The sequence below is a fragment of the Bombina bombina genome, chromosome 6 (genome assembly GCF_027579735.1).
Source record: "Bombina bombina isolate aBomBom1 chromosome 6, aBomBom1.pri, whole genome shotgun sequence".
Taxonomy (NCBI): domain Eukaryota; kingdom Metazoa; phylum Chordata; class Amphibia; order Anura; family Bombinatoridae; genus Bombina; species Bombina bombina.
This window is the reverse complement of record NC_069504.1, coordinates 644,026,410-644,041,243: the sequence shown is the minus strand read 5'-3', so window position 1 is coordinate 644,041,243 and position 14,834 is coordinate 644,026,410. Positions and strand designations below refer to the sequence as shown.

Sequence of the window (14,834 nt, the reverse complement as noted above, 5' to 3'; positions counted from 1 at the left end):
GAATTTAAATTTAGTTCTTAAAGTTCTTCAAGGGGTTCCGTTTGAACCTCTGCATTCCATAGATATCAAGCTTTTATCTTGGAAAGTTCTGTTTTTGGTATCTATCTCTTAGGCTCGTAGAGTTTCAGAGTTATCTGCCTTACAGTGTGATTCCCCTTATCTGATCTTCCATGCAGATAAGGTAGTTTTGCGTACCAAACCTGGGTTTCTTCCTAAGGTGGTATCTAATAAGAATATCAATCTGGAGATTGTTGTTCCGTCACTGTGTCCTAATCCTTCTTCAAAGAAGGAACATCTATTACACAATCTTGACGTGGTTCGTGCTTTAAAGTTTTATTTACAAGCTACTAAGGATTTTCGTCAAACATCTGCATTGTTTGTTGTCTACTCTGGATAGAGGAGAGCCCAAAAGGCTTCGGCATCTTCTCTTTCTTTTTGACTGAGAAGCATAATCCGTTTAGCTTATGAGACTGCTGGCCAGCAGCCTCCTGAAAGAATTACAGCTCATTCCACTAGAGCGGTAGCTTCCACATGGGCTTTTAAAAATGAGGCCTCTGTTAAACAGATTTGTAAGGCGGCGACTTGGTCTTCGCTTCATACTTTTTCTATATTCTACAAATTTGATACTTTTGCTTCCTCGGAGGCTATTTTTGGGAGAAAGGTCTTAGTGGTGCCTTCCGTTTAAGTTCCTGCCTTGTCCCTCCCTTCATCCTCGTCCTAAAGCTTTGGTATTGGTATCCCACAAGTAATGGATGAACCCGTGGACTGGATACACCTTACAAGAAAAAACAAAATTTATGCTTACCTGATAAATTTCTTTCTCTTGTGGTGTATCCAGTCCACGGCCCGCCCTGTCACTTTAAGGCAGGTGTTTTTTATTTTTAAACTACAGTCACCACTGCACCCTATAGTTTCTCCTTTTTTCTTGCTTGTCTTCGGTCGAATGACTGGGGGTGGCAGTTAGGGGAGGAGCTATATAGACAGCTCTGCTGTGGGTGTCCTCTTGCAACTTCCTGTTGGGAAGGAGAATATCCCACAAGTAATGGATGAATCCGTGGACTGGATACACCACAAGAGAAATAAATTTATCAGGTAAGCATAAATTTTGTTTTTTAAGAAACATTTTTCTTACCTGGGGTTTAGTCTTTTTTTCAATTGACTATTTTCTTGCAAATTGCGGGAGGTATTAGGCCCGCGGGTGCGCCAAATGCTAGACTTTATTGCGTCATTCTTGGCGTGAGAATTTTTTGGCGCAAAAAATACGTCTATGACGCTACTTCGTCATTTCCAGCGTTATAGTTGACGCCGAAGCCTTACACACTGTTGCGTCATTAGTGACACAAGTGTGTCATTTCCGGTTATTATCGGCGCCAAAAAAGTTTTCAGTTACGTTGTGCGTCACACTTGGCGCCAAACTTTTTCATTATTTTAATACCCCATTTATGTTTGCCTCTTGCCTTTTTCTCTATCAGAGGGCTATGCTATTTGCATTTTTTCCCATTCCTGAAACTGTCATATAAGGAAATTGATAATTTTGCTTTATATGTTGTTTTTTCTTTTACATTTTGCAAGATGTCTCAATCTGATCCTGCCTCAGAAGTATCTGCTGAAACTTTGCTGCCTGACTTCGGTTCTACCAAAGCTAAGTGCATTTGTTGTAAGATTGTGGAAATTATTTATCCGAATGTCATTTGTAATAGTTGTCATGATAAACTTTTACATGCAGATAGTGTGTCCATCAGTAATAGTACATTGCCAGTTGCAGTTCCTTCAACTTCTAATGTACATAATATACCTATGAATTTTAAAGAATGTATTTCTGATTCTATCCAGAAGGCTTTGTCTGCATTTCCACCTTCTAATAAATGTAAATGGTCTTTTAAAACTTCTCATTCAGTTGATGAAATTTCAAATGACCAACAATATAATAATTTATCCTCCTCTGATGAGGATCTATCTGATACAGAAGATCCTTCCTCAGACATTGACACTGACAAATCTACTTGTTTATTTAAAATAGAGTATATGCGTTCTTTATTAAAAGAAGTGTTAATTACTTTTGATATTGAGGTAACCAGTCCTCTTGACGTTAAGTCTAATAAACGTTTAAATGCTGTTTTTAAACCTCCTGTGGTTTCTCCCGGGGTTTTTCCTATTCCCGAGGCTATTTCTGATATGATTTATAAGGAATGGAATAAGCCAAGTACTTCTTTTATTCCTTCTTCAAGGTATAAAAATTGTATCCTGTACCAGCAAATTCTATAGAGTTTTGGGAAAAAATCCCCAAAGTTGATGGGGCTATTTCTACTCTTGCTAAACGTACCACTATTCCTATGGAAGATAGTACTTCCTTTAAGGATCCTTTAGATAGGAAGCTTGAATCTTATCTAAGGAAAGCCTATTTATATTCAGGTCATCTTCTCAGACATGCAATTTCTTTGGCTGATGTTGCGGCTGCATCAACTTTCTGGTTGGAGAATTAAGCGCAACAAGAATTGGATTCTGACATATCTAGCATTATTCGCTTACTGCAATATGCTAATCATTTTATTTGTGATGCCATTTTTGATATTATCAAAATTGATGTTAGATCTATGTCTTTAGCTATTTTAGCTAGAGGAGCTTTGTGGCTTAAATCTTGGAATGCCGATATGACATCTAAATCTAGAGTACTATCTCTTTCTTTCCAAGCTAATAATTTATTTGGTTCTCAGTTGGATTCTATTATTTCAACTGTTACTTGGGGGAAAGGGAGTTTTTTTGCCTCAGCATAAAAAACCTAAGGGGAAATCTAAGTCTTCTAACCGTTTTCGTTCCTTTCGTCAAAATAAGGAACAAAAACCTAATCCTTCCCCCAAGGAAACTGTATCCAATTGTGTATGCATGAAGGTGGTAGGGGGCAGATTAAGGTTTTTCAAGGATGTTTGGGCAAATTCTGTCGAAAATCAATGGATTCAGAGCATTGTATGTCAGGGGTGCCGAATAGGATTCAGAGTAATACCTCCTGTGAGAAGATTTTTTCTCTCGTGCATCCCAGTATATCCAGTAAAAGCTCAGGCTTTCCTGAAGTGTGTTTCAGACCTGGAGGTTTCAGGGGTAATCATGCTGGTTCCTTTTCAGGAACAAGGTCTGGGGTTTTATTCAAATCTATTCATTGTCCCAAAGAAAGAAAATTCATTCAGACCAGTTCTGGATCTGAAAATTTTGAATCGTTATGTAAGAGTACCAACTTTCAAGATGGTGACTATAAGGACTATTCTGCCTTTTGTTCAGCAAGGACATTATATGTCTACAATAGACTTGCAGGATGCTTACCTTCATATTCCGATTCATCCAGAACATTATCAGTTCCTGAGATTCTCTTTTCTAGACAAGCATTACCAATTTGTTGCTCTTCCATTTGGCCTAGCAACAGCTTTAAGAATCTTTTCAAAGGTTCTGGGTGCCCTACTCTCTGTAATCGGAGAACAGGGTATTGTGGTGTTTCCTTATTTGGTCGATATCTTGGTACTAGCTCTGTCTTTACTTTCTGCAGAATCTCACACAAATCAACTAGTGTTGTTTCTTCGAAAACATGGTTGGAGGATCAATTTACCAAAAAGTTTCTTGATTCCTCAGACAAGGCTCAACTTTTTAGGTTTCCAGATAGATTCAGTGTCCATGACTCTGTCTCTAACAGACAAGAGACGTTTCACATTGGTTGCAGTATGTCGGCACCTTCAGTCTCAGTCATTCCCTTCAGTGGCTATGTGCATGGAAGTTTTAGGCCTCATGACTGCAGCATCGGATGCGATTCCTTTTGCTCGTTTTCACGTGAGACCTCTCCAGCTTTGTATGCTGAATCAATGGTGCCGGGATTATACAAATATATCACAATTAATATCCTTAAATCCCAATGTTCATCACTCTCTGACGTTGTGGTTAAATCACCAGCGTTTAGTTCAAGGGGCTTCTTTTGTTTGGCCAACCTGGACTGTGATAACTACAGATGCAAGTCTTTCAGGTTGGTTGGGGAGCTGTTTGGGGATCTCTGACAGCACAAGGGGTTTGGAAATCTCAAGAGGCGAGATAACCAATCAATTTTCAGTTTTGTCCTCTGTTGAAGAGAGAACCGTTCATTTGCTTTCAGACAGACAATGTCACAACTGTGGCATATGTCAATCATCAGGGTGGGACTCACAGTCGCCAAGCCATGAAATAAGTATCTTGGATACTTGCTTGGGCAGAATCCAGATCTTGTCTAATCTCTGCGGTGCATATCCCAGGTGTAGACAATTGGGAGGCGGATTATCTCAGCCGTCAGACTTTACATCCGGGGGAGTGGTCTCTCCATCGAGATGTGTTTCTTTCATGTAATTAGCAAGAGTCCATGAGCTAGTGACGTATGGGATATACATTCCTACCAGGAGGGGCAAAGTTTCCCAAACCTCAAAATGCCTATAAATACACCCCTCACCACACCCACAATTCAGTTTTACAAACTTTGCCTCCGATGGAGGTGGTGAAGTAAGTTTGTGCTAGATTCTACGTTGATATGCGCTCCGCAGCAAGTTGGAGCCCGGTTTTCCTCTCAGCGTGCAGTGAATGTCAGAGGGATGTGAGAAGAGTATTGCCTATTAGAATACAGTGATCTCCTTCTACGGGGTCTATTTCATAGGTTCTCTGTTATCGGTCGTAGAGATTCATCTCTTACCTCCCTTTTCAGATCGACGATATACTCTTATATATACCATTACCTCTGCTGATTCTCGTTTCAGTACTGGTTTGGCTATCTGCTATATGTAGATGAGTGTCCTGGGGTAAGTAAGTCTTATTTTCTGTGACACTCCAAGCTATGGTTGGGCACTTTGTTTATAAAGTTCTAAATATATGTATTCAAACATTTATTTGCCTTGACTCAGAATGTTCAACTTTCCTTATTTTCAGACAGTCAGTTTCATATTTGGGATAATGCATTTTGATTTGACCATTTTTTCTTACCTTAAAATTTGACTTTTTCCCTGTGGGCTATTAGGCTCGCGGGGGCTGAAAATGCTTCATTTTATTGCGTCATTCTTGGCGCGGACTTTTTTGGCGCAAAAATTCTATTTCCGTTTCCGGCGTCATACGTGTCGCCGGAAGTTGCGTCATTCTTTGACGTTATTTCGCGCCAAAAATGTCGGCGTTCCGGATGTGGCGTCATTTTTGGCGCCAAAAAGCATTTAGGCGCCAAATAATGTGGGCGTCTTATTTGGCGCGAAAAAATATGGGTGTCACTTTTGTCTCCACATTATTTAAGTCTCATTTTTTATTGCTTCTGGTTGCTAGAAGCTTGTTCTTTGGCATTCTTTCCCATTCCTGAAACTGTCATTTAAGGAATTTGATCAATTTTGCTTTATATGTTGTTTTTTCTCTTACATATTGCAAGATGTCTCACGTTGCATCTGAGCCAGAAGATACTACAGGAAAATCGCTGTCAAGTGCTGAATCTACCAAAGCTAAGTGTATCTGCTGTAAACTTTTGGTAGCTATTTCTCCAGCTGTTGTTTGTATTGATTGTCATGACAAACTTGTTAAAGCAGATAATATTTCCTTTAGTAAAGTACCATTGCCTGTTGCAGTTCCCTCAACATCTAAGGTGCAGAATGTTCCTGATAATATAAGAGATTTTGTTTCTGAATCCATAAAGAAGGCTATGTCTGTTATTTCTCCTTCTAGTAAACGTAAAAAATCTTTTAAAACTTCTCTCCCTACAGATGAATTTTTAAATGAACATCATCATTCTGATTCTGATGACTCCTCTGGTTCAGAGGATTCTGTCTCTGAGGTTGATGCTGATAAATCTTCATATTTATTTAAAATGGAATTTATTCGTTCTTTACTTAAAGAAGTTCTAATTGCTTTAGAAATAGAGGATTCTGGTCCTCTTGATACTAATTCTAAACGTTTAGATAAGGTATTTAAAGCTCCTGTGGTTATTCCAGAAGTTTTTCCTGTTCCTAATGCTATTTCTGCAGTAATTTCCAAAGAATGGGATAATTTGGGTAATTCATTTACTCCTTCTAAACGTTTTAAGCAATTATATCCTGTGCCGTCTGACAGATTAGAATTTTGGGACAAGATTCCTAAAGTTGATGGGGCTATTTCTACCCTTGCTAAACGTACTACTATTCCTACGTCAGATGGTACTTCGTTTAAGGATCCTCTAGATAGGAAAATTGAGTCCTTTCTAAGAAAAGCTTATCTGTGTTCAGGTAATCTTCTTAGACCTGCTATATCTTTGGCTGATGTTGCTGCAGCTTCAACTTTTTGGTTGGAAACTTTAGCGCAACAAGTAACACATCGTGATTCTCATGATATTATTATTCTTCTTCAGCATGCTAATAATTTTATCTGTGATGCCATTTTTGATATTATCAGAGTTGATGTCAGGTTTATGTCTCTAGCTATTTTAGCTAGAAGAGCTTTATGGCTTAAAACTTGGAATGCTGATATGGCTTCTAAATCAACTTTACTTTCCATTTCTTTCCAGGGTAACAAATGATTTGGTTCTCAGTTGGATTCCATTATTTCAACTGTTACTGGTGGGAAAGGAACTTTTTTACCACAGGATAAAAAATCTAAAGGTAAAAACAGGGCTAATAATCGTTTTCGTTCCTTTCGTTTCAACAAAGAACAAAAGCCTGATCCTTCATCCTCAGGAGCAGTTTCAGTTTGGAGACCATCTCCAGTCTGGAATAAATCCAAGCCAGCTAGAAAGGCAAAGCCTGCTTCTAAGTCCACATGAAGGTGCGGCCCTCATTCCAGCTCAGCTGGTAGGGGGCAGGTTACGTTTTTTCAAGGAAATTTGGATCAATTCTGTTCACAATCTTTGGATTCAGAGCATTGTTTCAGAAGGGTACAGAATTGGTTTCAAGTTGAGACCTCCTGCAAAGAGATTTTTTCTTTCCCGTGTCCCAGTAAATCCAGTAAAAGCTCAAGCATTTCTGAAATGTGTTTCAGATCTAGAGTTGACTGGAGTAATTATGCCAGTTCCAGTTCCGGAACAGGGGATGGGGTTTTATTCAAATCTCTTCATTGTACCAAAGAAGGAGAATTCTTTCAGACCAGTTCTGGATCTAAAAATATTGAATCGTTATGTAAGGATACCAACGTTCAAGATGGTAACTGTAAGGACTATCTTACCTTTTGTTCAGCAAAGGAATTATATGTCCACGATAGATTTACAGGATGCATATCTGCATATTCCGATTCATCCAGATCATTATCAGTTCCTGAGATTCTCGTTTCTGGACAAGCATTACCAATTTGTGGCTCTGCCGTTTGGCCTAGCTACAGCTCCAAGAATTTTTACAAAGGTTCTCGGTGCCCTGCTGTCTGTAATCAGAGAACAGGGTATTGTGGTATTTCCTTATTTGGACGATATCTTGGTACTTGCTCAGTCTTTACATTTAGCAGAATCTCATACGAATCGACTTGTGTTGTTTCTTCAAGATCATGGTTGGAGGATCAATTTACCAAAGAGTTCTTTGATTCCTCAGACAAGGGTAACCTTTCTGGGTTTCCAGATGGATTCAGTGTCCATGACTCTGTCTTTAACAGACAAGAGACGTCTAAAGTTGATTACAGCTTGTCGAAACCTTCAGTCACAATCATTCCCTTCGGTAGCCTTATGCATGGAAATTCTAGGTCTTATGACTGCTGCATCGGACGCGATCCCCTTTGCTCGTTTTCACATGCGACCTCTTCAGCTCTGTATGCTGAAGCAATGGTGCAAGGATTACACGAAGATATCTCAATTAATATCTTTAAAACCGATTGTTCGACACTCTCTAACATGGTGGACAGATCACCATCGTTTAATTCAGGGGGCTTCTTTTGTGCTTCCGACCTGGACTGTAATTTCAACAGATGCAAGTCTCACAGGTTGGGGAGCTGTGTGGGGATCTCTGACGGCACAAGGAGTTTGGGAATCTCAGGAGGTGAGATTACCGATCAATATTTTGGAACTCCGTGCAATTTTCAGAGCTCTTCAGTTTTGGCCTCTTCTGAAGAGAGAATCGTTCATTTGTTTTCAGACAGACAATGTCACAACTGTGGCATACATCAATCATCAAGGAGGGACTCACAGTCCTCTGGCTATGAAAGAAGTATCTCGAATTTTGGTTTGGGCGGAATCCAGCTCCTGTCTAATCTCTGCGGTTCATATCCCAGGTGTAGACAATTGGGAAGCGGATTATCTCAGTCGTCAAACGTTGCATCCGGGCGAATGGTCTCTTCACCCAGAGGTATTTCTTCAGATTGTTCAAATGTGGGAACTTCCAGAAATAGATCTGATGGCGTCCCATCTAAACAAGAAACTTCCCAGGTATCTGTCCAGATCCCGGGATCCTCAGGCGGAGGCAGTGGATGCATTATCACTTCCTTGGAAGTATCATCCTGCCTATATCTTTCCGCCTCTAGTTCTTCTTCCAAGAGTAATCTCCAAGATTCTGAAGGAATGCTCGTTTGTTCTGCTGGTAGCTCCGGCATGGCCTCACAGGTTTTGGTATGCGGATCTTGTCCGGATGGCCTCTTGCCAACCGTGGACTCTTCCGTTAAGACCAGACCTTCTGTCACAAGGCCCTTTTTTCCATCAGGATCTGAAATCCTTAAATTTAAAGGTATGGAGATTGAACGCTTGATTCTTGGTCAAAGAGGTTTCTCTGACTCCGTGATTAATACTATGTTACAGGCTCGTAAATCTGTATCTCGAGAGATATATTATAGAGTCTGGAAGACTTATATTTCTTGGTGTCTTTCTCATCATTTTTCTTGGCATTCTTTTAGAATACCGAGAATTTTACAGTTTCTTCAGGTTGGTTTAGATAAGGGTTTGTCCGCAAGTTCTTTGAAAGGACAAATCTCTGCTCTTTCTGTTCTTTTTCACAGAAAGATTGCTATTCTTCCTGATTTTCATTGTTTTGTACAAGCTTTGGTTCGTATAAAACCTGTCATTAAGTCAATTTCTCCTCCTTGGAGTTTGAATTTGGTTCTGGGAGCTCTTCAAGCTCCTCCGTTTGAACCTATGCATTCATTGGACATTAAATTACTTTCTTGGAAAGTTTTGTTCCTTTTGGCCATCTCTTCTGCTAGAAGAGTTTCTGAATTATCTGCTCTTTCTTGTGAGTCTCCTTTTCTGATTTTTCATCAGGATAAGGCGGTGTTGCGAACTTCTTTTGAATTTTTACCTAAAGTTGTGAATTCCAACAACATTAGTAGAGAAATTGTGGTTCCTTCATTATGTCCTAATCCTAAGAATTCTAAGGAGAAATCGTTGCATTCTTTGGATGTTGTTAGAGCTTTGAAATATTATGTTGAAGCTACGAAATCTTTCCGTAAGACTTCTAGTCTATTTGTTATCTTTTCCGGTTCTAGGAAAGGCCAGAAAGCTTCTGCCATTTCTTTGGCATCTTGGTTGAAATCTTTAATTCATCTTGCCTATGTTGAGTCGGGTAAAATTCCGCCTCAGAGAATTACAGCTCATTCTACTAGGTCAGTATCTACTTCCTGGGCGTTTAGGAATGAAGCTTCGGTTGACCAGATCTGCAAAGCAGCAACTTGGTCCTCTTTGCATACTTTTACTAAATTCTACCATTTTGATGTATTTTCTTCTTCTGAAGCAGTTTTTGGTAGGAAAGTACTTCAGGCAGCGGTTTCAGTTTGAATCTTCTGCTTATGTTTTTCGTTAAACTTTATTTTGGGTGTGGATTATTTTCAGCAGGAATTGGCTGTCTTTATTTTATCCCTCCCTCTCTAGTGACTCTTGTGTGGAAAGATCCACATCTTGGGTAGTCATTATCCCATACGTCACTAGCTCATGGACTCTTGCTAATTACATGAAAGAAAACATAATTTATGTAAGAACTTACCTGATAAATTCATTTCTTTCATATTAGCAAGAGTCCATGAGGCCCGCCCTTTTTTTGTGGTGGTTATGATTTTGTATAAAGCACAATTATTTCAATTCCTTATTTTATATGCTTTCGCACTTTTTTATCACCCCACTTCTTGGCTATTCGTTAAACTGAATTGTGGGTGTGGTGAGGGGTGTATTTATAGGCATTTTGAGGTTTGGGAAACTTTGCCCCTCCTGGTAGGAATGTATATCCCATACGTCACTAGCTCATGGACTCTTGCTAATATGAAAGAAATGAATTTATCAGGTAAGTTCTTACATAAATTATGTTTTTCTCAGATTTTTCAGATGTGGGGTCTTCCAGAGGTAGATCTGATGTCCTCTCATCTAAACAAGAAACTTCCCAGATACCTGTCCAAGTCCAGGAATGTTCAGGCGGCAGCAATGGATGCGCTGACACTTCCATGGTGTTATCAACCTGCTTACATTTTTCCGCCTCTAGTTCTTCTTCCAAGAGTGATCTCCAAAATCATCATGGAACAATCGTTTGTGTTGCTGGTGGCTCCAGCATGGCCCCACAGGTTTTGGTATGCAGATCTTGTTCGGATGTCCAGTTGCCAACCTTGGCCACTCCCGTTAAGGCCGGACCTTCTGTCTCAAGGTCCATTTTTCCATCAGGATCTCTCATCATTAAATTTGAAGGTATGGAAATTGAACGCTTAGTACTAAGTCATAGAGTTTTCTCTGACTCAGTGATTAATACTATGTTACAAGCTCGTAAATCCGTCTCGAGAGAGATTTTTTTTTATCGAGTTTGGAAGACTTACATTTCATGGTGTTCTCATAAATTCTCTTGGCATTCTTTTAGAATTCCTAGAATGTTACAGTTTCTTCAGGATGGTTTGGATAAAGGTTTGTCTGCAAGTTCCTTGAAAGGACAAATCTCTGCTCTTTCTGTTTTATTTCACAGAAAGATTGCTAAACTTCCTGATATTCACTGTTTTGTACAGGCTTTAGTTCGTATTAAGCCTGTCATTAAATACATTTTTCCTTCTTGGAGTCTTAATTTGGTTTTGAAGGCATTACAGGCTCCTCCATTTGAGCCCATGCATTCTTTGGACATTAAACTACTTTCTTGGAAAGTGTTGTTCCTTTTGGCTATCTCTTCTGCTAGAAGAGTTTCTGAGCTATCTGCTCTTTCTTGTGAATATCCTTTTCTGATTTTTCATCAGGATAAGGCGGTTTTGCGGACTTCATTTCAATTTTTACCTAAGGTTGTGAATTCAAACAACATTAGTAGAGAAATTGTTGTCCCTTCCCTGTGTCCTAATCCTAAGAATTCTTTGGAAATATCCTTACATTCTTTGGATGTGGTAAGAGCTTTGAAATATTATGTTGAAGCTACCAAAGATTTCAGGAAGACTTCTAGTCTATTTGTTATATTTTCTGGTCCTAGGAAAGGTCAGAAGGCTTCTGCTATTTCCTTGGCTTCTTGGTTAAAGCTTTTGATTAATCAAGCTTTTTTGGAGTCGTGTAAGACTCCGCCTCAGAGAATTTCAGCTCATTCTACTAGATCAGTCTCCACTTCGTGGGCTTTTAAGAATGAGGCTTCAGTTGATCAGATTTGCAAAGCGGCAACTTGGTCCTCTCTGCATACATTTACTAAATTCTATCGTTTTGATGTATTTGCTTCTTCAGAAGCAGTTTTTGGTAGAAAAGTTCTTCAGGCAGCTGTTTCAGTTTGATTCTTATGCTGATGGTTTAAGTTTCTCTTGTTATTAAAAGAATAGATTTATAATTTGGGTTGTGGATTATTTTTTCAGCGGAAAATGGCTGTTTTGTATTTTATCCCTCCCTCTCTAGTGACTCTTGCGTGGAGTTCCACATCTTGGGTATTGCTATCCCATACGTCACTAGCTCATGGACTCTTGCCAATTACATGAAGAAAACATAATTTATGTAAGAATTTACCTGATAAATTCATTTTTTTCATATTGGCAAGAGTCCATGAGGCCCACCCTTTTTATTGTGGTTATGACTTTTTGTGCACAATTATTTCCAAATTCCTTTGTTGATGTTTTTTACTCCTTTCTTTATCACCCCACTACTTGGCTATTCGTTAAACTGAATTTTGGGTGTGGTGAGGGGTGTATTTATAGGCATTTTGATGTTTGGGAAACTTTGCCCCTCCTGGTAGGATTGTATATCCCATACGTCACTAGCTCATGGACTCTTGCCAATATGAAAGAAATGAATTTATCAGGTAAATTCTTACATAAATTATGTTTTTCTATCAATAGGGGAGCTCTCAGTTTCCATTTTGTACCTTTTTGTACATGTGTTCGGTCCTTTAGAGGAGAGTAGCATCTCTATTGGTTTGTTGGTGTATCTGGAACTGCTGAAACGCGTATGCTTAACACAGCTGTATTCTACTTAATGTATTGAACTGTTTCTATGTGGTGGAGTTTATGGAGTGCTTTTTTAAAATACCCACAAGGGTGAAATAAATGTTAAGTTTTATATAAAGGACTTGCTCAAGTTTTCTTTTTCTGCTTATGTTTATCTGGAATTGATGTCATATATAGTACCTATGTCATTGTAATCTATTATTTTCCAATGAGAAGTATGTCAAATTGTCTTTTAATTGCACAATCCCAATCACATTTTCTCAAGTGCGCTATCCCAATGTTCCTCAAATAGAAGAATATGTTCTATTTATTCTTTAATACTGTACATATTTAATTTTCTACTTTTCCAGTTTAAATTTTTTTTCTTCTTCATTAGATACACTTGAGGATGATGTGGAGGAAGGGCATAAGGAAGTCAATGTTACAGAGAAAGCAACTTTCCAGATCAAGCAATTTCAAGTGTGTATTTTAGCTTAAAGTTTTACAATTAATCTTTTTTTATGAACTTGTTTATAACTGATAAATATTACAAATTCCAGATATTTTGTAAAGCACATATCCATAGTAGGGATGTGCAAAATATTGATATTCATTACTGAAATGAATGCCGAAAATGGCCACAATCTGTAGCATTCAGGCTCATTCCTGCCCCAGATTTATTAGAGTAAATGTGCACCATACAAATATCTGTGCACATGTACAATAACATCCCTACTATATAGCTTTATCAGATCTTACAGATAACACAGCAGTTAAAATAGAAATCCAGCATTTTGATCAATACAGTGTTTAATCTCATAAATTACTGTACCTACATCAATGTAGTTTAACCTAGATTGAACTTGATGCTTTCTGCCTTTTTGTTACTTCAGTGTGAATGTTTCAATAATGTGAACATTTTAATTTTTATTGGTAGTGATATGTTTTTAAGAGTTTTCTTAGGGCCCATTACATACTAACAAGTGGTGTAAATATCTTCATGCATTTTGTGTATTTATTTCTATTTTCAATATGGAGGAAGCCATTATTAAATGCTGGCTTTTTCTTAAATTTCATTTCTTTCCAATGGCATGGAGAATCCACAAATCCATTCAATTACTGTTGGGAAATTCACTGCCTGGCCACCAGGATGAGGCAAAGAACACTACAGCCAGAGCTTTAGTATCCTTCCACTACCCATATTCCCCCAGTCTTCTCCTCTGTCAAACTAGGAAGATGCAAAGATAGTGCACTGAAGAAATGCAAGTCCTTTAATGGGTAGCTTCCCTTTAAAGACAGGACTGGGGTAATGCTGTGTCCATGTAATCCTCTTGAGTAAGAGTATTGGTAGCTGTTAGCTGCTGGAGGTCCCAGGGAGGTGCTCTGTTCTCTCTCCATCAAGCAACCAGTATTACACTTACACTGCCTTCCTTTCTACCCAGGTCCCTATCAGATGTTGGATGATATTGTCAGACCTAGAAGTGTTGTGACTGCTCCACAGCAGAAGACCCTGGAGGGTAAGTCCTTGCCTTTATTATTTTATATTTGGAGGACTCATCAAGGGACTGCTCAGAAAAAAAGGTGACCGGGTGGCATCTTATTCCCTCAGGGGAGGTCTTGGACTTTAGTAATATCCTTCTTAAGGGATATCATAAGGAATTGAGCAGCACAATTATTTGGCTATAACCTGCCTTAATTATCAGGCCTCTTCGGTGGTCTCATATTGACACCAGAGCTCCTGTTTGCAATGTGGGGATTCTGAGGAGAACTCTTTTCTAATTTCCTCATACTTTTTAACTTTGGAGGAATCTGTCCCTTTGCATTTGCGGCCGTTTCAACGGGGCTAGAGCCTCTGCAATACTCTTCGACATGGGATGGGAGTTTTAAGTAATCCTGTTATTCTCTCAGTGAGGGCTTGCATGAAAGGGAGATGCAGGGAGAGTCTTTCTGCAAAACCATCCCGACTCATATTAACAACTCCACAAGCAATCAGCGTTGACTAACTTTGCTTCGCTGCTTTCTTCTCTCAAGTCAATGGTGGAGACGATGCTACTATCCATAACAATTGAAGGGCCGTGTTCCTTTTCAATGGCGTAGATTCCGGTAAGATTGTTTCATTTTACTTCTTTATGAATGTACTATAACTCATTTGTTCCTGCAAACTCACGTGAAAAATACAGGGTCTCATTGGGACTCCTTTAGTATCTTGGAATCGAGGGTTAATATCTCCTGAGAGGGATTATTGAACGGGGGGGGGGGGTAATAATCATGTTTGTTATGTGATTTAATCTGTTTATGTGTAGTATTAACTGGGCTCATGGCTTTTGGAACATAACAACCTTTTGGAAGTGACACAACCTTTGGTTGGGCGTGCTTTTTTTGGACTGTACGGTTCACCTTGTGACCGGGCGTGTTTACGTTCTGGTTTCCCATTTCCTCTTTCCTGACTGTGTGGTGACGGAGAAATCTAGTCCGCGGGTGTCTGGTTCATAGGAGGTGTTGAGTGCCCCAGCCATTCTGGGTGTCAGGTGCTGTTTAAATTATTCTTTATAGTCCATCTTTTGGTATCC

At 39.1% G+C, this 14,834-nt stretch overlaps 1 protein-coding gene across 1 annotated transcript in view; it reads left to right on the top strand.

Annotated features, from left to right (window-relative positions):
• The window catches only part of FANCI (FA complementation group I), a 763,169-nt gene that overhangs the window by 282,841 nt on the left and 465,494 nt on the right, over positions 1-14,834 (top strand). Inside the window, exon 24 of the mRNA XM_053719357.1 lies at positions 12,662-12,744. Within this exon, the coding sequence (XP_053575332.1) occupies positions 12,662-12,744 (83 nt within the window). The remainder of the gene's footprint in view (positions 1-12,661; positions 12,745-14,834) is intronic.